This window comes from Mustela putorius, unplaced genomic scaffold (assembly GCF_011764305.1).
Source record: "Mustela putorius furo isolate JIRA1106 unplaced genomic scaffold, ASM1176430v1.1 tig00003983_pilon_pilon_pilon, whole genome shotgun sequence".
Lineage (NCBI taxonomy): Eukaryota > Metazoa > Chordata > Mammalia > Carnivora > Mustelidae > Mustela > Mustela putorius.
The window spans coordinates 2,580,579-2,605,337 of NW_025422123.1; the positions used below are offsets into that span (position 1 = coordinate 2,580,579).

The 24,759-nt window shown below is 39.6% G+C and overlaps 1 protein-coding gene and 1 long non-coding RNA gene across 4 annotated transcripts in view; one reads left to right on the top strand and one right to left on the bottom strand.

Moving 5' to 3' along the window:
• Positions 1-24,759, top strand: part of ROS1 (ROS proto-oncogene 1, receptor tyrosine kinase) — a 113,291-nt gene that overhangs the window by 70,316 nt on the left and 18,216 nt on the right. For both annotated transcript variants that reach the window (XM_013063073.2, XM_013063082.2), the window contains 11 exons: positions 25-169; positions 1,110-1,342; positions 1,430-1,606; positions 5,422-5,590; positions 6,280-6,397; positions 9,531-9,721; positions 11,403-11,486; positions 14,704-14,839; positions 16,585-16,747; positions 18,636-18,700; positions 19,641-19,770. In XM_013063073.2, coding sequence (XP_012918527.1) covers positions 25-169; positions 1,110-1,342; positions 1,430-1,606; positions 5,422-5,590; positions 6,280-6,397; positions 9,531-9,721; positions 11,403-11,486; positions 14,704-14,839; positions 16,585-16,747; positions 18,636-18,700; positions 19,641-19,770 — 1,611 coding nt within the window. The remainder of the gene's footprint in view (positions 1-24; positions 170-1,109; positions 1,343-1,429; positions 1,607-5,421; positions 5,591-6,279; positions 6,398-9,530; positions 9,722-11,402; positions 11,487-14,703; positions 14,840-16,584; positions 16,748-18,635; positions 18,701-19,640; positions 19,771-24,759) is intronic.
• Positions 20,360-24,759, bottom strand: part of LOC123389514 — a 30,401-nt gene continuing 26,001 nt past the window's right edge. The window contains exon 4 of one of the 2 annotated variants that reach the window (XR_006604107.1): positions 20,360-23,132. This is a non-coding gene — a long non-coding RNA (uncharacterized LOC123389514). The other variant, XR_006604108.1, reaches the window with a different exon arrangement.

Below are 24,759 nucleotides of genomic sequence, written 5' to 3' on the forward strand. Positions count from 1 at the left end.
TTGATTTTTAAATATGAATTACAGGAATTTCAGGAGAGGATAATCCTACTTGATGGGTTACGACCATTTTCAACGTATGTGATACAGACAGCTGTAAAGAATTATTATTCAGACCCTCTGGAACAGTTACCTCTGGGAAAAGAGATTTGGGGAAAAACTAAAAGTGGAGGTGAGTTATGGGCTTGGGATGGGTTTTTAGAGTGGCATTTCATGATATATGTTATATATATATATCTCTATATTTTTGTAATTTGGATGCTAAGTAATCTTGATTATGTGAAATTTTAAGCTTAATAAGAAAAATATATTGTTGAAAAAACCCTGATGAGCTGATCTGTGCTCTAACAACAAAAGATGACTAATATTCCTTTGGAATGGAAAGCAATAAGAAGGTAAGATATCAGAATCAATACTTTTGACCAAGAAACACATTCTCTGGTCTCACCACAGGGTGTCACCCGTTTCCTATGTAGCCACAGGTCTCTGTATGCGTGGAGACACAGAATTCAGCCTTTATTTCTGAATTTTACCTGAGGCCACAGAGATTGAAAGTAAATAACATCATTGCCTTGGGCGCCTAGGTGGCTCAGTGGGTTAAGCCTCTGCCTTCTGCTCAGGTCATGATCTCAGAGTCCTGGGATTGAGTCCCACATTCTCTCTCTCTCCGCCTACTTGTGATCTCTCTCTGTCAAATAAATACAATCTTTAAAAAAACCAAAAATAACATCATTGCCTGAAAGAAAATAGGATCTAGAATCTAAAGAGGTGTTCTAAGTGGTGGCGATGATTTTGAGGTGATGCCATTTCTTTCAGATGTCTCTGATGACATTCCCCCAAACAAATCTGAATGGGTTTATTCATCTTCATTGGCCGTATCATTGAGCTGGCGCCAGAGAATGAGTTAGTCCTAAGGCAAAATAAGCAAGAGCCTTTCAGGCAGTCTGTTAACTTTCTATGTTACCATGATATGAGAGACTGGCTTTCCTTTGGAACATCTGTCATTTGTTCTGCTCACGTAATATGATTATTCCACAACCAAGACCCCGTTCCTTCTTCCCTCATTCCTTGCTGATGCAACATCCCTTGTCATTTGTTGCTGTTTATTTCAGTGCCAGAGGCAGTCAGGCTCATTAACACAACGGTGCAGTCAGACACCAGCCTCACCATATCCTGGAGAGGATCTCAGAAGCCAAATGGACCTCAAGAGTCAGTCCGCTATCAGTTGGCAATCTCACATCTGGCTCTAATTCCGGAGACTCCTCTAAGACAAAGTGAATATCCAAATGGAAGACTTGCTCTCCTTGTCACTAGACTTTCCAGTGGAAAACTGTATGTGTTAAAGGTACAGTGAGCATCTTGGGCTCTTGTATTGGTGTTCTCAAGTGTAAGGCTCTGAAAAGGTTAAGCAATTGTTCTTTTTTACAAAAAGGTTCTGGCCTGCCATGCTGAGGAAATGTGGTGTTCAGAGAGTCATCCTGTCACTGTCAAAATGTTTGACACACCAGAGAAACCTTATGCCTTGGTTCCAGAGAACACTAGTTTGCAGCTCGATTGGAAGGCTCCTGCTGATGTTAACCTCACCAGATTTTGGTTTGAACTCCAGAAGGTAAATATCACCATACACTTTTCATGAAGATCTGTGTTTTATGCTATGGGATAAATTAAAAGACCTTGCTCATATGTCTAGAGTGTTCTCTTGTATAAATCAACAATATATTTGACAATATTCACTGATTTAGGTTTACCATATACAGAAGCTATGTAGACTCATTTCTGATGGAAACGATTTCCAGAGAGATTAGTTTGCTCTTAAAAGGCTCCATGGAAAAGGGTATAAACTATGTTTTACTGGTTTTCATAATATTTCGCTTAGTTTAGATATCATCAGCGTGGCTGTCCAGCTTAAAGTCCATAGCAATTTGGTGTTTTCTATGAAAAAAAAAATAAAAGAAACAAACAAGCAAACAAACAACACCCAAAACCTTGTTTAGAAATGTTCTTTCTGTCATTTAAGGGCTGTGTAGCAACAGGAGAGAAATAAAATATTAAATGAGTTTATTCTAAACTAGTTTTATCTTGGGTGATAAACTTTAAATGGTTCTTCATCCCCAAATCTTCATGCTTTGTCCAATTTAAAAATACCCACTGAATTTGAAAGCATCAATTAATCTGATTAATTCACTGCTCGGGAAAGTCTATGCTGACTTTCATATTGCCACACTTAAAATGGATTATTTTAAATAATTGCTACATTTCATTTTCAGCAGTATGTATTTTGTGTGTCCATATTTGCAAAGATTGGTTAGGAATCCTTTGTTCAGTTGTAACAAAAATGAAGCAGTATAGTCATGGCCTCGTTTTTTAAAAAAAACAAATGGAGTTGCTCTTCTGGATGTTTTAAAATTTTAGTATGTAAAGATATTTTTTTAAAAGATTTTATTTATTTATCTGACAGACAGAGATCACAAGTAGACAGAGAGGCAGGCAGAGAGAAAGGAGAAAGCAGGCTCCCCGCTGAGTAGAGAGCCTGATACGCGCTTGATCCCTGGGATCATGACCTGAGCTGAAGGCAGAGGTTTAACCCACTGAGCCACCAGGTGCCCCTGTAAGATATTTTCTATGATCTTGTACCCTTTAGATAAAATCTGTGAAAACTGTGTAACAGCTGTGAATGTCAAATTGACAAAACCAATGGCCATAGTTTAGTTGGACTTTTTCCATTGAGCATGTTTACGATGATTTGTTGCCGATTTAAAAAACGGTCATCTTATAAAAATGCAATTAAATTGGAGGATCACCTTTTTCTGGACATCTGTTGAAGTAAGCTCAATGCACTTCAGTTTAAAGGCAAGGTGGGGGATGTAGTTTACATAAAGTTTTTATGTATGTCAAAGAAAGAAGATGGGGAAAAGCCTTACAGTTGGTGACCCTAAGCCCCTCCTTCTACCGATGAGAAGTCGGAGAACCAGACAAGTGCTATATGAGTCAGAAATCACAAGCCAGGCAGGGAAGAGCCCTGGGGGCTGACTCATCCTACACCAGTCCTACTTGGGTGCTGTCCATGGAAGGAATATGAGTCACTAAGGCACCCAACCCACTCCTCAAAGTTTGGGACCAGGACCAAACTGGTCCTGGTTTTGGGACTGAGCCTGCTTGGTTCAGTCCTTGTGACTTTCATGCAGTGCTTTTTATTTCAAAACTTCCTCTGCATTTGCTGAAGAACCTACCACTTAGAAAATTATGAAGCTGAGGGTGTAGGATACAGTATGACCTGGTACCAGCACTAACTGCTGAGCCCAGTGGAAGGCTGTGTTCTGAGAGGGATGATGAGTACATCTAGTCAGAAAGTTCTGTATCTTTTGAGTAACTTGAACCTACCTCATAATGATAAGACAACTAGGAGTGATCCTCTAACTCCAAACTGAAACTCTGAGGGGTGAGAGGTAAGGGTGAATGTGTATTTTTTTGATTAATAGTTTTTAAAAATAATTTTTAGGAAAGAAAACAGAAGGATAAACTTCCTGTTTTCATCTTTGTTGTTAAAATGTCCTTCTATGGAAAATGAAGGAATTAGACCACATGGCTAAATTTCTACCTAGTTCTTAAATTCCACAGTTATATATTTTTTTTAATCACAACAGTGTATAGAAGAACATATTTAATTTAAGATTGAGGAGAAACAAGTAGTTTCACTTTGGTAAATTATTTGCATGAAAGCCATTAAAAGTTGAGTTTTTCTCAACTGTCCAGGAAAATTCTTACCAGAACCAAACATTTTTGAAGTTCCATTCTCTGAGACATGATAGTCTGCACCATTTCCTCCACACCCCCGCCCAAATAATTTGAAAATCCCTCTGTGGTATTGAAAATCACCCCTGCACTTGTTGGCCTCTGACAAATGGAAGGTCCTGACTCCCTTGTGATTTACTGGGGTAGCTGTGGCTCCTCTCCAAGTTGGTGGTCTGCCCAGAACATTCATTGCTGTGGTGAGGCCAGTACTCGACAGTTTTCCAGCAGAACCCTTGGTCACACATCTGACCTTCCAAGGAGCTTTGATCATTTCTGGGTGGTATGGAATGTTGGGCCATCTAGACTATTCACTTATGATAGTTTCTACAGCAGATTATTAAGGAGCCAGGACCACAAAGGGCTAAAATTTTTGAGCCAGGAATCAATATTTATCTCTGTTGTTTTTTGTTTCTCTCTCTGTCTCTTTTTCCCATGGTTCAGAGTAAATATTATGGACCCAATGCATCTGTTTCTAAAGCCTGTATGTCGTAGTGGGATTGGTCCATTTATGAATTTAGCAGGCAATGGCTCAGACATCAGCATTTCTGTCTTTTTTCCCACTCTTTCCAACCACCCTTTGCCTCTTTCTTTTTGTAACAAGGTGGTCTACTTTCTGAAGGTGCTGTAGAAATCATTCCTTATTGGATAGAAACTAATATAAAGTGTCCATCCAATGAAATGATGTGACCTTGTGAGCGTGAAATGAAAAACGAGATGTAAAGCAAGGTTTATTTATGGAAACTGACCTTCTTAGGAAACTCTACTGGAGAAAATACGCTAAGAACCCTTGACAAAATGCCATATCCTCTCTGTCTTTCCGTACTCATACACTGAAAAAAAAAATCTCCATTTTCAAATAAGATACCAAGGGTCCAAATACACAGATTTTTAAAAAGCCATGCACAAAGCAAGTGTAAGATAGTTATAAATAGAGACCTGGTGTCTACAGTGGAATGGAAGTAAGATTTCCTAAATTTAACTTCTAACCTTGCTACTTGGTAGCCGAATGATGATGGACAGAAATTTCCTTCTTTTTGGGAACGGGGCTTTGTATGTATAACCATAAGGAAAGCTGGTTAGAGGTCTGAAAGGGGATTTGGAGGAAGAAACTAAACGTTTTCATTTATAAGTCACGGTGAACCTCTTGAAAGAATCAAAATATGTAAAAATATTATTAATTTGAAAATACATTATTAATTAGCAAATACACAGAATTGAAAATATCATCGCTCTGATCCATCATGGTCCCTCAGCTGTGAATTTGTGTTCTCAGCTATCCTGATTTAAGGCAGGTATCTGCCATTAGGAATAACAAAAAGATAAGCTTCGAGTCTTCCATAATGAATATATATAGTAAGAGGTTCATGTCTTACATTGGACTCATCCTAAGAACTGTCCTTCAAGTCAGTTATAGCTTGTCACAAAAGCAGAAACACAAAACCAAAAAAACGCCCATAAAAACATAAAATGGCTGTCAGTGGTAGAGATAATGTTTGAGATCAAACATTCCTAGAGAAGCTCTTCTTTTTTAACAGAAAAATATTTGATTTAAGTTTTTAATGGCTTGCCATAGACTTGTGAATTTCTATGTTGTTTTCTTAAAGAAACAAAAAATATTACTTCTTTTTCCAGTGGAAGGACAATGAGTTCTCCCGTGTTAATGCTTCATGCATCCAAGGCCCAGATTATGTGTGTAACATCACAGATCTACAGCCTTACACATCTTATGCTGTCCGTGTAGTGGTGGTTTACAGGACAGGAGAAAACAGCACCTCACTCCCAGAAAGCTTTAAGACAAAAGGTAAGTCCTAACAGCCTCAGTATTAAAAAAAAAAAAAAAAAAAAAAAAAAGACTCCTGTAAGTTTCTCAATGCCTCTCTTACCACTTCTTTCACCAATCCTAGAGGTTAACCTTTTTTTTTTTTTAAATGGTGTAAATTACTATTTCTAGAGCTTGAGTGAAGAACCTGAAAAGAACCAGGAGTCCTTACAGGCATTAACGAGGTAATACTGACCTGGTCTTGTAGAACCCTAAACTGGGCAAGATTATTTTATCTTTCAGTATCCTCTACTTTGTGTCTGGCTGTGACATTCTGCAGTGAGAATGAAATGAAAACAGTGTTACTGAGTGTTCAACATATATTTATTCACTGACTGCTATCTTCTAGATAAAAATAAAATAAAAATCCAAAAGAATGTCAATTAGTGATCCCTGTAAGTGGATCCCTATAGAATCAAGGAAAAAATTCTTCCAAATTTACAGTAGTTTCTTTGCATCATTTATTTTGTGGTGAGCTAGAATCCATCTAATCCATCACTTGTAAAAACTTCAGATACTCATTTAAAAATACACAATCATATGAGAATATTTTTGAATATTTCTTTAATGTATTTGGCTTTCCTCTTTGGAAAAGTATTTTATAGAAAGATGCAATGCAGAATATATTATACTTCTGACTTATTAGTCAGTATTTTCTTATGTTTCCAAAGCTGGAGTCCCAAGTAAACCAGGCATTCCAAAAGTATTAGAAGGGAGCAAAGATTCAATACAGTGGGAAAAAGCCGAAGATAATGGAAGCCGGCTTGTGTACTATATCCTTGAGATCAGGTATGTCTGTTAGCCAAAGTTCTTTGTAAACTACAAAGAATAAGCAGTTAATTATAAGGTATTATTAGATTGAAATTAACTGTATTTATGAATGTGTATTTATAAGTAAATATGAAGGATCTTTAGTTGAAGGACCTCGAGGGCACCGTTATGTTCTCTGCCTTGGTACTCCAATTACAAGGCAGATCACATCATTGTTCTTGGAAATCTGCAACTACTTGTCAGAACTTTATGGAAATAATCCAGTCATTGGCACATGCAGTTAACATTAATATCTATTCCGTTCAAGAAGCTGAGCTGATGTTCGATATGAGATGATGGTATGCGTGTGAATTTCTGATGATGATTTGTTTTAGCAAGATGAATAATGTCTAGTGAGAACTGGCAGTGAACTAGGTATTTTCAGAATGTACAAACAGGTCAAGGTCTGAAATGGTCTGACCTGTAGAGGTCCCACAGGATTCTTCGTCCATTGTGAAGATTACAGTTCGCAGTGTGCTCCCAAGAGTCTGAACATGTGCCTTTTATGAGAACCCTGCAGCCGATGAACATAAGCAACCCCAAAGCTGGCCAGTATGGGGAGCTCTGTAAATGGGAACTGGCTTAGAGGGACAGATTTCATGCCAGCTTGAGGGGAGAATTCCAAATTTCGCAGACACTCCCCTCACAGGTCTATGAAGCTATCTTTTAAGAATCTCCAAGGACAAAAGTCACTTCCATAATTATAGTCCTGGCAACTTGAGCATTAGATCTATTTTTGCTTCATCTTTCTCTGGTACTCCCATAACCTTAACAAATTTTCCTGCACATGGTAGAGAGTTACCTTGGCTGCATTTCTAACTGAAACCTCTTTGAAATTCCTATTACTGTTTTTACACAGAGTCAAATACATTCTAGTCTACTGAATCATCTTGGTGGTCTGTGCCTATAATTATATTCACCAGCCCATCAACATCACTGTCTTGCTAGGACACTTTAAGCATGTTTCCTTCATTGATTCCTTAAGCCCATAGTGCCATACCTTTTTTGCATTTTCTTGTTCTAAGCCTCTACTGTCAGGACAAGGATGATGGGATAATGGAATGAATTGCTAGACCTTTGGTATCTCAAAGTTCCATCTTCAGTCAGAATACTGGTATACCCAAGTTATTGCTGATGGCACAGGGGGAACGGTAGTAAAAGTGTGTGAACTTGGGAGCTGGACAGACTGTTTTAGTGTCTGAAGACTGCCATGAGAAAGTACCACCAACTGGATGGCTTAAAACAACAGACATTTATTCTCTCACAGTTCTGTAGACTTGAAGTCTGAAATCAAGTTATCAGTAGGACCATGGTCCTTCCGAAGGTTCTAGGGAAGAATCCTCCCTTGCTTTTTCTTAGCCTCCGGGGATCCAGACTTTTCCAGCAATCCTTGGTATTCCTTGTAGATGTATCACATCAGTCTCTGGCTCTATCATCACCTGGTGTTCTCTGGGTGTATTTGTGCCTGAATTTCTCTCTTCTCAAGAAGGCACGGGTCTTGGATTTAAGCCTACTCTAATCCAGTGTGACCTCATCGTCACTTGATTACATCTAAAAATCTCTTATTTCCAAACAAGGTCACATTCACCAAGTCTGGGTAGGCATGACTTTTGGGGGGACATTATTCAACACAGGGCCCACACATTTAAATACTTGTTTATTCTTTTTTTGAACTAAAGTTTTCCCATCTGTAAAATGGGACAATGGCGTTTACCTCCTTAGGTTGTTGTGAAAACTCAATGAAATGAAACAAAGCGAAAAGCACCACCACTATGGTGGGTTGTAAACAGAAGATGCTCAACCAGTGTCAGAATTCTTTCTCTCTGGCTGGTCACTGTGAAGAGCCATTTTATACATTTTTAAGGGTCTCTTTCTTTTGAATCAGAGTTGTTTGGGTTGAACAATGGAAGTGCCAATGCCTAACACAAGACTTCACAAAATATACAAAAACATTGTATAAAGAGTCTTATGCAGAATGGTCCCTAGGACACTGAGCTCCTGGTAACGGTTGTGAGCAACTCTGCTGTCTTGGTCCTCTGGATGTTCCTGCCCATTCCCTGTTCTTCAAAGGCTGAGCCTTTCCATCCCTTTCAGGTGACCACTCAGTTGGTAGGAGTAGAACTAGCTCTCCTTAAACCTACTGTGGGTAGGTACCAAGTCCTAAAAATGTTGTTGTCTGAAAAGTCCCAGACTTTGAAAAGTTCTTCAGTGTCAGAGAGGAGGTAATTGGAAGGCCTCGAGCTTTCCTTCAGTTTATGATTCCATTAAAAGCCATTCCATTTACATCTTTCGAGCCCCACTCTTATACTCTTTTTATGCTTCATATAAAGAATAATGTGGGTTGACGTGAGGTGGCATGTAGACCAATACAAATGGAAGCAATACACCTTGGAATCTCCGGAATAAGGATAATTTTGGTAGTCCAACTATTATACCTTCTTTATCAGTTTCATGTCCTGTATTTTATTTTATCCAGCTGTAGTATACATAAGCTATAGATGGCCTAAGAGACTGAGAATTAAGAAAACATTAAAAAAGAATTTCAGGGGCGCCTGGGTGGCTCAGTGGGTTAAGCCGCTGCCTTCGGCTCAGGTCATGATCTCAGGGTCCTGGGATCGAGTCCCGCATCGGGCTTTCTGCTCAGCAGGGAGCCTGCTTCCCTCTCTCTCTCTCTCTCTGCCTGCTTCTCCATCTACTTGTGATTTCTCTCTGTCAAATAAATAAATAAAATCTTTAAAAAAAAAAAAAAAAAAAAAAAAAGAATTTCAGGTTGGGAACTATGGGCTAATTGTCCCATGTGTTTGAAATTCTGAATAAAATTTACACATTCTAATAGTGGGAAGAAACCTCTTTAGCTTTGTCTTGGCCATTGATTATTTGTTATTTTCCTGATGGGCTGAGTTGGTTGGCTCTCATGCATTACCAGAATGACTTTATGAGGTTATGCTGTGCTCTGTAGCCAAACCACATGAGAGAAATGAGATCAAGGGTAAAGTGTGCCCTAAGAGATGCTCTGGAATTTTGTCATTGAAATGATATGTGAGCATCTAGAAATAACACATATATTATCTCATATTTTTTATATTTACATTTTTGCTCTTTTTTTTTGTAGAAAGGGCATTTCAAATGATTCACGGAAGCAGAATTTAATGTGGAAGATGGCATTTAATGGATCCTGCAGTAATATTTGCCTGTGGAAGACCAAAAACCTGAAAGGAACATTTCAGTTCAGAGTAGTAGCTGCAAATAATCTGGGATTTGGTGACTACAGTGGAATCAGTGAGAATATTGTATTAGTTGGAGGTATGTTACCATGTCTGTCTGTATACTAACTGATAGCAGAAAGGTTTAGAGATAAAGATAAGTCAATTCTTAACATTAGAAATAAATTGGATGACAGTGTATATCATCCAGACTATGGAACTATTCATTTCATCTGATGTGATCTTCCTAAAACATCAGCATCCTTATGTCATTTTTCTCCTTAGCAATGATCAGCTACTTCTTAATGCCCAGAGCCTCAAGTCCATGCTTCTGGATAGGCTTCCCAGGCTGTCCACAGTCTGGTCTGGATCCAGTCTTATGTTCCTGCTCCCCATACTCAAATATTCTACACAACTGGACTAAAATGATGCTTTCTACATCTTCCACTCTGTATCCCATTTTAGATTATGAAAAATCATCTGTCTAATCATATAGGTTAGAAATCTCAATATTTAATTTCTCCCTCTACTTGGGCACCAAGTTTTGTTGATGTACCATCTTGATTTCGGTCTGTTGAGTGTTCCTCTTCTTATTCCCACCTTGGCTTTCCTCATTTAGGTTATCATTTCTTGCCTGTGCTCTTGGCTTAATCACACTGCTGACAGTTGATCTAGCTGAAGCACAAGCTGGATTACTTAACCCCTTCTCTGAAATCCCTGAAATGGATCTCCATTAGCTGCCTTCAGTATCAAGAGCAAACTTCTATGTGGCACTTAAGGCCCTCCATGATTTGTCCTCCAATTGCGGTTCATTGTTTCTAACATCTATCTCTATGCTATAGCCATATCAGACTGGTAAAAAGCTTTTCATGACACTAGGTCTTTAGCTTTTGCCTCCCTCCGCCTAGCATGTGGGCTCCCACCACCTGCTATTCACCCCTCAACTGGGTTTTTCTTTCTCTCACTTTCTGTCAACTGAGATTTGTGGCATCCTTCAAGGCCTGACTTAAATGAGCCCACAGCTGACGCTTAACTAATGCTCCTTAAGCAAGATGAATTATAGCATTTTACATACACACAGCCTATATTATTCTATGTAATATTTGTATCATTCTTATTTGTATTATAATTATCTGGATAAAAGTTCAGCATTTTTTTTCTGAAGGAAACCCCAAATTGTTAATATTTTAAGTTTTGCAGACTACATCTGATATCTGTAGCTGCTGCTGCTGCTGCTTCAAATAATACTTTAAATAGTTAAAAATCATTCTTAGCTCAGGGGCAGTAGAAATCAGACTGTGGCTAGACTTGGCCCACATGCCATGGTTTGCTGAGCTCTGCCCTCCATGTTTGCTTTCTCCTCAATTGAGACTACCCAAGAGAAGGTACCATGTTTCTATGTTTAATACTCATAGAACTGAAGGTATATCAAGATATCATGGAAGAAATAATAACCCTGATTATATATGAAGATGGATATGTCTTTGTTCCAAATTCTTTAAAAAGATTAAGCATGTTTCCTCAGCTATTTTGAAGTAAAACCTGGGTGGTTCACAATAGTGTATTGGTAAGCCAGCTCTTTGGAAAACCAAACCCATCTAAACCTTGACTTTGATTTCCTGTGGGGTTAAACATTTTTGCTGTGGGTGATTTCAAACTACCATTGGTGTAACAACTGGCTTGCGAAAATCTGGTAGGAGCTAGTTCAGGCACATCTGGCATACCCCTGAAAATACCTAGCTTTATTCTGAAAATTAACTTTTTTTCATTTATTTTATTAGATGGTTTTTGGATACCGGAAACAAGCATTGTACTTACTATTATAATTGGAATATTTATGGTTGTTATAATCCCAGTGGTCTTTGGTAAGTATAATAGCTGTAAAAAATACAGGTAATAACCTTGATCACATTAGTTGATATTACTTAGTGTATTTAACCTTCCACATGAAATAGATGCACAAATTTCACAGTTACCTTTGGCTCTACTTTCATAAGCACTAACTTCTGTGAATTGTTTTCAGATCGTAGAGTAACTATTTTATGAAAAATATAATCTGTATTTACACCTGAGGGTATATTTGTATAAAACTGGTATAAAACTAATTACAAAGGCACCAACTTTTAGCTTTCTTTAAACCAGTATTTGTTTCAGATTGCCTTATAGTTGAAAATAAATAAAAGAAAAATAACTCCAGATGTTAAAAAAAAATGTAGGGTTAATAGGAGACCAGTGAAAGTCCTTGGTTGGGATAGCTTGGGTCTCTAGGCAGGTAGACAGACTGGTTAGGAAGAAGCAGGGTTCCTCTCTTGCAGATGACCCATCTCTGGCTTGTAGGGTCTATTCTCGCTTTCAGACATCTGACTTGCTTATTTCAAATCCTTGCTCATTTATAATGTCCAGGAAAGCAGAAGTATTTGTTAGGTAGATAAAAAGGTAGCTATTTCATAATCTTCATTTTATACTAGTGTGCAGGTCCTAGAAGTCTTTTTTCTTTTTAAGATTTATTTTAATGAGAAAATACAGTGACAACTCCAGAAATATTGGGGCCAAATATTGGGCTATAGGGTTATTTTGGTGATCATACATCCCAGTTCATTCCTGTTGTTTCAGTATAAACATTAGTAGGATTTTCAGTGCCCCAAATGTCCTGGTTTGCATTATAAAGTATTTGGTCATCCTATCACTTACTGATATTATGAGTCCCTGACATACAAAAACATTATGAAAAAGACATGATAGCTTGCCTGAGTGGCTCAGTCAGTTAAGCATTTGCCTTCAGCTCGGGTCATGATCCTGGAGTCTCAGGATTGAGTCCCCACATTGGGTTCCCCCCTCAGTGGGGAGTCTGCTTCTCCCTCTGGCCTTTCTCCCTCTCAATGTCTCTCTCTCTCTCTTTCAGATAAATAAATATAATATTGAAAGAAAGAAAGAAAGAAAGAAAGAAAGAAAGAAAGAAAAAAGAAAGAAAGAAAGACGTGATATTTACCAGAAAAGAATACTCAAGTACATATTTAGGAAATTGTGGTCTGTTTTTTTCATATAGAAGGGAAAGTTAGAAGGAAAAGTTTAAGGAAAAGTTACAAACATAAAGCTAAGCTCTCTTAGGATAAAGAAAGCCAGTATTTTACTAAGTAGTCTAAATCTTTATTCTTTCCCCAAACGGATCGGAGTTGTAAACTATCAGACAGCACACTGAAACTTGAATTCAGATTTCTTGTCACGGATTCCACCCAGATGATATCTGGAAGTCCTTCAGTTAACTTGGAAAGCTAAAAATTTCAGCTGACTCTGCCAGGATCTTAACCTGTGGTTCCAGGGAGTCTAAGTATCGCACAGCTGATGTTTGTGCCACTAAGCCAGCCCCTCCAGAATGACACGTATCACTGCAGTATATTTGGCAGTTGGCATATAGGCTTGACTGCATGTCTGCTTTCCTACTGGGAAGGAGAATTACATGAAGAATCTTTCATCTGACCTTTGCTTGCCTACGTGTACATCACCGTTGTTCAAACCTGTCACTCTAGTGGGTGAGCATGAGATAATTTCAGACAACATGTTGTGCTTTCAAGACATCCTATGGATATCTGACTTTCTCAGGATTTAAAGGTCTTTATTCCATTTGGAACTTAACGAATTTTTTAGTACAGCTAAGCTGATTTGCTTCTTTGCCTTTAGGAGCAGTGCATGTGGTTTTACTAGTAGGAGTGGGTGAGTGCATGAGAAAAGATTGAGCTTATTAAAATAAGGAAAAACAGTTGTTTAAACATATTTGTATTGCTCTGGGGCTCTCAGCAGTGGTACTTATATATATATACAATTGAAACAATGATTTAAAAATAAACACCGACAGCCTTAGCTTTGGTGAGTGGTCACATCTAACAGGCAGTATTAGCCGCCTGCTGGGAGCAGAGGGAAGTATGAAGCTGTAACATACAATTGCTGACCTTGGCAGCTTGCCATTTAATGAGGGAGGTAAGATGTACCTGTGTGAAAAAATAAATAGTGGGATATAGAAGGCAATATAGAACATGACATGTGCCGGGCACTATGGTAGAAATGCAGACTGAGAGCTACACTTGGTCTTAGACATTGAGAACTGAGAGATCAGCAGACTGTCAGGGTCTCAGAAGGGATCACGGGGGCCGGGGGCCAGAATGGGCTTTTAAAAAAATGAAAAGCAGTAGGGACAGCTTTCAGGTTTGAAAAATTACGTTAGCAAATGTATTTAAAATCTTTCCCTGCGTGGTCCCTCAGGTGGAATTTCACTTGAATTAAATGCTAACCTGTTGGATATAAAGGCTACCATGGGATAAAATTCAAATTTTAATGATCATCTTAAAAAACATCCTTGCTGTTTTCAACTCCTGAACCAATTTCTAGTATAGACAGTTGATCCTATGACATAATTGTATTTTAATCTTCCAAAAACTGCTTATTTTTATGATGAGGAAAATAGTATTTGCTCATTGTATGAAGAAGACAATATAAATCATCCATGATTTCACAACTGAGAGGACCACTACTAACATTTGGTGGGTTTCATTCTAAAAGTTTTTCTGTAGGCTTGGATATGTGTGCATGAACAACAATGGTATAAATTCTTGTACTCTGCATTTAAAAAAAATGCATGCCATTATAATTGAAAGCATTCCTCAGGTCGCCTATAAGAGTAGAATGTGGACAGACCTGGACTCAGAAATAAATTTGTGATTTAATTATAATGCAAATAATTATTTAATATTTATAATGCAAATTTATTTTGGTTTATGTTGACTATAAAGGTGGTTTCAAGAAATAAATTCTGATATTAAGATTCTTCAATTCGTTTATAACAGCAATAAGAAATGCATAAAGCTTTGGTTTGAGATGTGAAATAAGAAGTTACGTGGTATAAGTTATGAGTTTTTAAAAGTCTTTGGACCTGATTTAATTAGTTTTTCTATTATGGACAGAGTTTTCAAACAAATTCTGTGATTCTACCCATGGTGTTCTTATATGTAAACATTTAAAGTGTTAACATTTCCTGAAGAAAAAAAAGCAATGTTTTGTTTTGTAAACTATGTTCTCTTCTCTTTATAGTGTGGCACAGAAAATTAAAAAGTCAAAAAACTCCCAGAGAAGGGCTGACAGGTCTCATAAACGAAGACAAAGAGTTGGCTGAGCTTCGCGGTCTGGCGGCTGGAGTAGGGCTGGCAAACGCCTGCTATGCCATACAGTATGTAATCTGGGCCATCAGTATGGGGCACCTAGATGAAGAGTGGGCAACTATAGAGAGAGTGCCCATGGGTCCCGTGCTGCCCATGATTGTCCTGGTCTATGCTCATTCTTCTGGCATGATTATTAATAACATCCCTTTCCATTTTCAAATGTGACCTGAGACTGTTGGCAATCTATGTGGTTATTCTATCCTAAAGAAAATAAGCAAGGGGCGGCCTGGGTGGCTCAGTGGGTTAAAGCCTCTGCCCTTGGCTCGGGTCATGTTCCCAGGGTCCTGGGATCGAGCCCCACGTCGGGCTCTCTGCTTCAGCGGGGAGCCTGCTTCCTCCTCTCTCTCTGCCTGCCTCTCTGCCTCCTTGTGATCTCTGTCTGTCCAATAAATAATTAAATATTAAAAAAAAAAGAAAAGAAGCAAAATTCCATCATGTTCCAGTGTTTTGTCGCATAGTTATAAAGTAAATGAAACAAGGACATAAATATTGTATGGAAGAGAACATGGTAGCACGATTGGTTCACCTGGAAGCATCCAAAGAAGAGAAGAATCCCAGGGGTGCCATGCCTGCACTGTTAAGTCCATCTGAGTCTGTTTTCAGAAGTTGTACGGTGATTGCCTACAAAAGCTTTTTAGGATAGTTGAGTTTTCAACTTATGCTGTCATCATAATATTTTTTTAACTCAATTAGCCAACTTATAATATGTCATTGGTTTTTGATGTAGTCAAAACAATTAAAGACAATATTTAATTGTCTTTCTATGCAGGACACTGTATTGTGGTTTAAGTAAGACACAGTGTATGGCCTCAGCTACAAGGAATTATGTAGTCATAGGCCTTGAAGTTTATAATCCAAGATACACAAATGGAAGAGTTGAAGTAGACACAGGGGTGATCTAATTTAGTGATTCAGAGGTGACTTTTCCTTGAGGAAATACTCAGCACATTTGATATTCAAGATTCTCTTTTAAGCACTCAAAGCATTTTGAATACAGACAATTTTTTCCCTCTCATAATATTCCAAGTGAGAGCTGGCTTCTAAAAGTTATGGAGAAAGAGTTGATTACTGTAGTCATACTAAATTTTGTTTTACACAAAAGATCAGGTGTGTGAAATGGTTAAAGTGAAAGTTTTTTTTTTTTTTAAGATTTTATTTATTTATTTGAGAAAGAGAGAATGAGAGAGAAAGAGCATGAGGGAAGAGGTCAGAAGGAGAAGCAGACTCTCCGCCAAGCAGGCAGCCCGATGTGGGACCTGATCCCGGGACTCCAGGATCATGACCTGAGCCAAAGGCAGTCGCCCAACCAACTGAGCCACCCAGGCACCCCAAAGTGAAAGTTTTTAGGCTCATAAACCCAGATGTATTTGTTACTAATTTGCAATAGCTTTTTACTTAAGTTGATTACCTGAAGAAACAAATAACTTATAACTTCAACAAAACAAGCTACAATAAAAACTCTTGAGGCTATGCACACAAAGGCATGTTTCTATCAAGATTATGGTACCTAGAAGTGATGTCATATGCTCTGTCTGTGTTTTGGTATAAGGAAGGAATATTCCTTCCTTATGGTAGAATAGGGAAGGAATAGAAACATAGGAATCCATGTCATTATATTACATTATATTACATAGAGTGGTGTTGCAAAATCAAGGGATATCTCTTTCTTTTTCATACTCTTTCTCAAACACTAACACTCAACACCAACTTGTAAACCAATGCATTTTGGAACACCAAAAATATTATTTTCCAGTACTCTTCCAACCCAAGAGGAGATTGAAAGTCTTCCTGCCTTCCCTCGGGAAAGACTGACTCTGCGCCTCCTGTTGGGAAGTGGGGCCTTTGGAGAAGTGTATGAAGGGACGGCAGTAGACATCTTAGGAGCTGGAAGTGGAGAAACCAAAGTAGCAGTGAAGGTAACATGGAGCTTTTAATTCCTTGACATGTTGGATCTTCACATTTATATGAATTTACGTGGATAAAACTATAATAAAATATGAGCTAAAAGAGAGCTAAAGTTGGGAGTCCATGCATAACAACAGAAATGACAATGTTTCTTCCATTTCTTCCATAAGCTCTCTAATGTGTCATTACCTCTAAGGTTATTAATTAACTAAGACTTGGCAGACTGTTTTTCCCTTTGAATATACTATAAGAGGACCAGGGGGGTAAAGCACATTCTCTATATCTCCGGTACGAGGGCAGAGAGTAGAGAGCTTCCTGGCCAGTTGGCGTCAGTTGCAATTACACAGCTCTGCCCTCACAGAGTGAAGCGGCCCTAGACCATATGTGAACTCAAGAGGGTGGTGATGTTCTGGTAAAACTCTGTTTATGGGAATTGAAATGTGAATATCCTAACACATTCACGTGTTAAGAAATATCCTCTTTTCAACTTTTCCCCAACCATTTGAAAATGTAACATGTCACTTATACCTCAGTAAAGCTGGGAAAATATAAAATTAAAACTGAGCAACTATTTTCAGAGCTCAAGCTGTACAAAGTTGCAGGCTGGCATTGGTCTCCAAGCTATAGTTTGCTGACCCCTGTGTGACACAGTTATTACCATGGTATATGTTGAATGTAGTTTCAAGGAAGTGCTGGGTAGACTCCCATATTTGTCTAAAACCTTTTCATTGAGGGATGATGAACTTTTATGTAATTGGGCAACATCCTGACCACTGCTTGTTAGGAATTTGTTGCTTTGAGAGAGGGCTTATACAACCAGAAATATTGGCAAAATCCTCTCCACTGCCAAATGGTGCAATCTAAAAGTGCTTTAAATACTCTAGCCTTACCTGGTGTAAGCAAGTGTTTATTTTTTCCACATAACTAGAGGACTGCTGGTTTTTGGTGTAGTACTGTGTTAGGTCAGAGCCAGGATATCTGAAACTCTCTTGACTTTATACACATGTGTTACCTCATGATCCCAAGATGGTTGCCAAAGATCAGGCATTGGTTCTTCATTCAGGTCAGGGCAAGGAGGAAGAATGATTTTAGATGTATATGTTCCAAAATGTGGAAGTTTTCCACAAGCTTCTCTCCCCTTCAGCAGTTTCCCCCTTATACCTCACTGACCAGAACTGACTCAGATGATCACCCCTATTTTCAAGGGAGGCTGGAGAATTACAAAACACAAGTTTCCTGATTCAGTTAGACCAAAGTGTCTGGAACTAGTCCAGACTAGTACCACTTGAACACTAGTTCTAAGGTAAGATACCTTTAAGAGACAAATATAGTGTCATTAACAAGGAAGCAGGGAGAAATAGATATTGATTAGAAAACTTTGAAAATTAAGAAACTGGCCTACAACCTACATTTTTTTTTTTAAAGATTTTATTTATTTATTTGACAGAGAGAGATCACAAGTAGGCAGAGAGGCAGGCAGAGAGAGAGGAAGGGAAGCAGGCCCCCTGCTGAGCAGAGAGCCCGATGCGGGACTCGATCCCAGGACCCCAAGATCATGACCTGAGCCGAAGGCAGCGGCTTAACCCACTGAGCCACCCAGGCGCCCCTACACACCTACACTTTTAAAAATTTCTACATTTTTGGAGGGAATTTTGGAGGGAGGGAATAGTAGATGTTACTTGATCTTTTGTCTTTCAGGCTTTCCCACTTGAACACTAGTTCTAACACCGGCTAAGTTTTGAATGAGTTTACAGAACACATGCACATATATTAGCCATGATCTATCTCCAGCTTTGAGGGTGAATATTACAAAACAAAACAAAGATGGTCTCCATTAACCCACTGAGCTCACAGAAATGTCTGCTATACTGATTCCTGGCTTATTTTTATGTTGTGTAGACTTTGAAGAAGGGCTCCACAGACCAAGAGAAGATTGAATTCCTAAAAGAGGCACATCTGATGAGGTATTGGGGTAGTCCTCGCTTCATTTTCCCTTAAGAAGGGTAGAAAGCTTTTATATCTGATTGGTGAATTTTTAACATTCAGAATGACCCGACATCACAGATCATGCCTCAAATTAACATGGCTTAAGTTTAAACATAGATATGCCTGTGGTGACAAGGGCTCTGTAGAAACCAGACTTCCAACAGGCAGTCCTTGGACAAAAGTTCTTCCTTTCTTTGACCTTCAACAAGCAGTGTGATGTCCGAAGCTGCTCAGCTTTGAACATGTGTATGTTCTTCTAAACGTGTGGTAGTGGCTCAAATATCCAGAGTAAGGGAGCGAGTCCAAGTACAGGGATGTCCGTAAAAATACCCTCAGTCTTAGTAAACTTGTCTTCAAGGTTAGAGTCAGTTTCTGGTCATGAGAAGTGCTCCGAGGTGTCTTAAAGGGAGGGCCTGAGGCAGAAGCCCCTGGGGGTCTCAGCTGTGGGTTCTAATCATTAGATCAGGGCTTCCTTGGTTTGATGTCTTGAGAAAATGGTGGAAGCCAAACCTGCATGACTGAATTGTTTCTCCAAAAGAAAGAGAATTATATTACATACTTGTGATGACTGAAAATGTAATGCTTTCAAGTATCTTCTGAAGGATAGTAGTTAAGATTACTTTCTTTACCAAAACATAAAATACTTCCTATAAACGTTTCTTCTAAAGATCACCTATTCCAGCCGTAGGAGCTGGCCACTAGGGGTTGCCGTATCATCTCTCTAAGGCAAGCACATAGACCAGTTCTTGGGAAAAGAGACTTTCATTTATTAGGGAAAAACCTAACAGCCCCTGCCCCGGACCCAAACAGGAGTTTTGAAGGAAAATGGAGTTAAAGAATTGCTCTATTTCCCGAAGGTCCTGGGCCAGGGTGCCTGTTGCTGTCATGTCATCCTGCCTGTCTCTTTCCACCTTGTAGCAAATTTAACCACCCCAACATCCTGAAGCAGCTTGGAGTTTGTCTGCTCAACGAACCCCAATACATCATCCTGGAACTGATGGAAGGAGGAGACCTTCTTACCTATTTGCGTAAAGCCCGGATGACAAAGGTAGGAAATGCAGTCCTCGTACTGGTTTTGTAATGCGCAGGCCCTGTAATTTCCCACTAAGTTTCTTTAAATTCAGTAAGCTGCAGTTTGGGTTGATGGTCGAACCTCTGAAGATTTCTGTGGAAAGAATTCTTGTATTTCCTTCTGTTGGAGTAGGACAGTTAGAATCCTGGGCTAACTTCGGGCATTTTCTGGTTATTTGAGGCTTTTTAATATTTAGTGGGAAAATAGGTACCTCACTCCCAAAATCATGTTTCCTGAAGAACAGAGATTGTGTGGCGTTGGAAAGGCACATCTTTCTCACTTAATCTATGTGCCTGTCTGTCCCAAATTGACACTTGCAAGACCTCATGTCTTTCCTGACTACTCTCTGTCCCTACCCAGTTGGCTTATCTGTTTGGATTTCCATAGGCCTTTCAAACTTGTGTTGGCCACAAGTTTGTGTTGGTCTTCCCTGGTCTTCTCTCCTCAGCACCCACCTGCAAAGACTGTGGAATCAGGGCCAGCTGTGACAACACCTGTGGGAACTTACCTTCTATCTCAGATGAGAAACACATGAGAGGAAACAAGACACTAATATTGAAATCTGTAGATTTTAAAAATTGCTTTTTATTTCTATCGAAGTACATGTTCTGTGACTAAAACACTGAAATAGAAAACACGGTTTATAGCGAAAGACTGTCTCATTCCCACATGGCAGGCATCTACACGTTTCTTCTGGTATTTACCTCTATGCTCCTGCACACTCCATGTAGACTGCTGCACATGGATTTTTTCAGTCTTGGAGGAAATCTCCTGACTCCCTCCTTTAAGAGGTGAGAATTTAACTGTCTTGGACTGACCCAGGACCAAACGACACCCCACAAGCCCTGCACATTGGCAAGTGTGTTTCCCCATCCTCCGACCGCTATCAAAATTTTCAGATTAATCAATAGTGCAGACTTACATTACTATGACTACTATTTACAGCTGAGTTACTCAAAAGCTGTTATTGTGTTTTCTTCCCCACTTTGGGAGAGAATAATAAACGCCTCTTTTGTTTTCCCCAGTTGCTTCATTTTTTTTTTTTATATACCTCAGCTCTGACAGAATTGTAGCACCTCGATCATTGGGGTTAATTAGATCAGCTGATCCAGCACCTGACAGGTTTTTTTCTTGGACAGTCTCCTGGAGCCAATACAGGCGCTTGTCTTCTGGGCGCCCTGCAGATCTGTTATCCTTGGGGTTCCTTTCAGATTTACCCTGCTGATTTCCTTGCTGGACCATAGTTTCCTCTATTCCATGACTTTTTTGTTTGGTTGTGAATGAGAGAAATCACAAGAAGGCATGCATGTGAGGCAAAAGTCTTCTTTTTACCCCTCTTTTTGAGAAAAATATCCTTTTTCTTCCCTCACACTTGATGAATAAGTTGGGTGGATTCTAGGCTGAAAACCCCTTCACTTTGGTTTTCTGGCTTGTACAGTTGCCTTTAGGAAGTCTTATGCCATTCTGATTCTTGGACTTGCGATCAGTGACCTGCTTTCTGCTCCTCCTCTCCGGAAAATTTTAGGAACTTCTTATCTGTGGTACTTTTTAACAATCTGGACACTCAGTCTGGAAAATCACCCCTTTTAGTTCTGGGTATTTTTCTATATTATTTTTTGATAATAAATAAAATTCTTTGTTCTCTCGATTTCCTTGTTCTCAAAACTCTATTAGCTGGATAATGGGCTGCTTTGTTTTATCCTTTTGTTCTGTTAGCAGTTTTTGTCTATTTTCCAACTCTGTATTTGTGCTCTCAATTATGGGAGCTTTCTGTAATTTTTAAAATAGAATTTAAGATTTTAATTTTCCACGAAATCATTCTTATGTTTTGATTGCTTCTTAAAATAATATTGGATTTTTTTCCATATGGGCAAAATCTTCTCTGATCTTTCTTAGGACACTAACTATAGTTTTTTAAAGTATTAATTTGCTTCCTGCATTGTCCTGACTCCTTTATCCTCTTTGTTCTGAGATCTGTTTGTAATGTGAGACATTTTATCAAGCACTTTGTTGATTTGTGGATGGTCTTCTTATTTAACAGTGAGTTCTAAGAGGCTGACTGGAACCACAGACACACTGTGGTAGCTTCCTTTTGGTTGTCATGTGGGACCCTGCTTTTTCACTGGGGGTTCCCAAATCCCCTAAGGACAGTATCTGGGTGTCTTCGCTGGCACACCCCACTTTCCCCAGGGAGGAATCTGCTGTTGTCCTGCCTGGGCTCTCAGGGCCTAAGCCTCAGTTCAGGGAGGTGAGAGGGGAGAGGGTGAAGGTCCAAGGGCTGAGTTAGGGGCTCCCACTTAATTTTCCTCTCCATTTTCAGCACAGTGTCTGAGTGTGACTGATATCTTTGAACTTGGAGTTGTTCTAATTCCGTGTGCATGCGTGCGTGCGTGCGTGTGTGTGTGTGTGTGTGTTTTCTACAGTGGAAAGCCTCCTGCTGTGGTGGGAGGACCTGGGATCTAGTTAGCTCCTAAAATAAACTTCCAAACATTCCTCTTGCTTCCAGGCTTGCCCCTCACCCCTGCATTCAGAGATGTCTGCTACCTCCAACTGCAGAGCCTGTAGAGAGTTTTCTAGTGAAACACAGCCATATCTTGCCTCTCCCCCTGCAGACAGCCCAGCTGTTTCTCAGCTCTGCTGAAGGACCATCCCTCCATCCACTTTGCTTCCCCCAAATGTTTCATGCACTAAACTTATTTTCCTGATGTATTTGTACTTGTAAGATTATAACCATTTTCCTTCCACTGTCATCTTAATAAGGTTTGGGGAGAGAGTGGGACTAAAAATGCACGCACTTAGTCCCCATCTTTAACAAGACCATTTATCTGTAGATTGTGCTTTGTTTGTTTGGGGTCAAGAAGAGGGAGCGAAATGGAAAACATGGGCCAGCTCTTTTCAGATTATTCCTATTTAGTCAGGATTCTGATGGCTCTACTGACTGGTTCTCAAGGGTTCTTCCATGGCCTTTCCTGGGCAGGATAGCTTCTGTGCCTCACTGCCCTTACTCCCACCAGTGGGCAGAATGCTGGTAGGTGCTGAGTGCCAGAATACCACAGGCTCTAAGTCCCCATTATGTTAAGTTCATTTGGAGCCAGCCTTTCCTCCACAGAGAATGCTCAGAGGCAACATTCCAGAACAGCCACACGCGTGCTTTCCTTATCCCAGGTCCAAGATGGCAGTGCTGGGTCAAATTCACCAGGATTGACTCATCTAGCCCCATACACCTTGGTCCAGTCTTTTATTCTCAGGACCTCAGTTTCTGCATCTATAAAATGGGATCTTGAATTGAAAATGTTCTCGGGCTCTTCTTTCTTTTTAAGCTCTGATAGCCTAAGGTTCTATTAGGACAGAAGAAAGTAAAAAACAAAACCAAAACCAACCTATCAAAATAGTATAAATAGCTAGATACAATCAATTCATAAGTGTTTTTTGCTGCATGTTTATCATACAATAGTGAAGGATGTGGCTCTTGCTTTCAAGGACTTTGCCACACAGTAGAGAGGTAAGTCACATATAAATAACCTATCTAAGACAGAAAGTGGGAGGGCCTATTGGAGTACAGTAGAGACTATATTGTGGAAGCCAAGAGGAGAGCGATGATTTCCATCTCAGAAGAACTGGGAAGGCTTCATGGAAGAGGTCTTCCATTTGAGACACAATAAAAGTAGGGGAGAAAACAGTCTCTGAAACAACATCTTCCCACATGAGTCATGAAAATCCATGACCAGGATCAGACCCAGGTGGAGGCTCTGTATGTCTGGGGGGTTGGCAAGAGATGACAGGTGACAACTCAGGGCAGGAGCATCTGGAGTCCAGGAGCCACAACATGGGGTGATGAAGTATCCTAAAAGGTTGTCACAGGGGCTGTCAGGAGCAAGGGATAGTTAGACACCTAGGCAGGCAGGCAGCATTAAAATCTGTACACAGGGAGCGTGAGGCTAGCCGTCAGCCTGAAGTTCAGAAGAAAGATTTGATTCTAAGCAAGGAGCATCTTCAGTAGAGTGGGCTATGCCAAAGGCAGAACAGGATTCCACTCACAGAGGAACTGAGGAACCAGTCAGGATACCAGGCAGGAGCTCAGACCTAGGCCAAGAGGCCTGTGTCCGGTGTCTGCTGGATGTGAACCGTGTTGCAAGGGGATTGATTCCTAGGAGTAAGATCAGGTGTGGTCCAGTGGGACTATGGTGATGTTGAGTCTGAGAACATGGAAGGTCCTCCTAGTCTGGGGACAAAACATGAGCTTGTTGGGGGAGACAGAGGGAGCAGCACTTAAGAGCGCTCATCTATGAGAAATTGAGGGATTTCAAGTTTGGGAATCATTTGAGTTGCTCAGTGAAGGATGTGGATGGAAATCAGGATTAAGTTTGGAATGCGTCAGATAGGGAAGATAATGGCCTGAGCCAGGGTATTTGCAGAGAAATGGCAAGGGAAAGACAAGATTTGAGTGTAACCTTGGGGAAGGAACTTTAAATTTTTTTCTAGATGATACCAATGAAAACTTCCACTGACTTTTTTATGTAGAAATCAGTGCAGCTGGCATAGGTTCAACTATATAGGCATGCTGGCTCTCTGGAGGCGAGGAGTCATCTGTGACCTTGAAATAGAGTGCTGCTAACCATTTATATGGGGGCTCATCTGAGGAACAAGGCCATGGCCTGGCATTACAGTGTGACACTGGGCCAATAATTAACCTAACTAGTACTGATTAAATTATCATTCTTACATCTTCTGATGGAGCTACTATTTATTGTGGGCCTGTTGTATGTATATAATCTTATCTCAGATTCTATATGACCTGTCTTATTATTCCCATTTCACAGATGAGAAAGTTGTTTAGTGAATTAAGCAACATGAGCAAGTTCACACAGCTCATAAGTAGCAGAACTAGGCTTCAAATCTTGGTCTATCTGTACTGACACCCTGAGATCTTTCCAATAAAGATCCTATATTGACTCCACTAAAAAA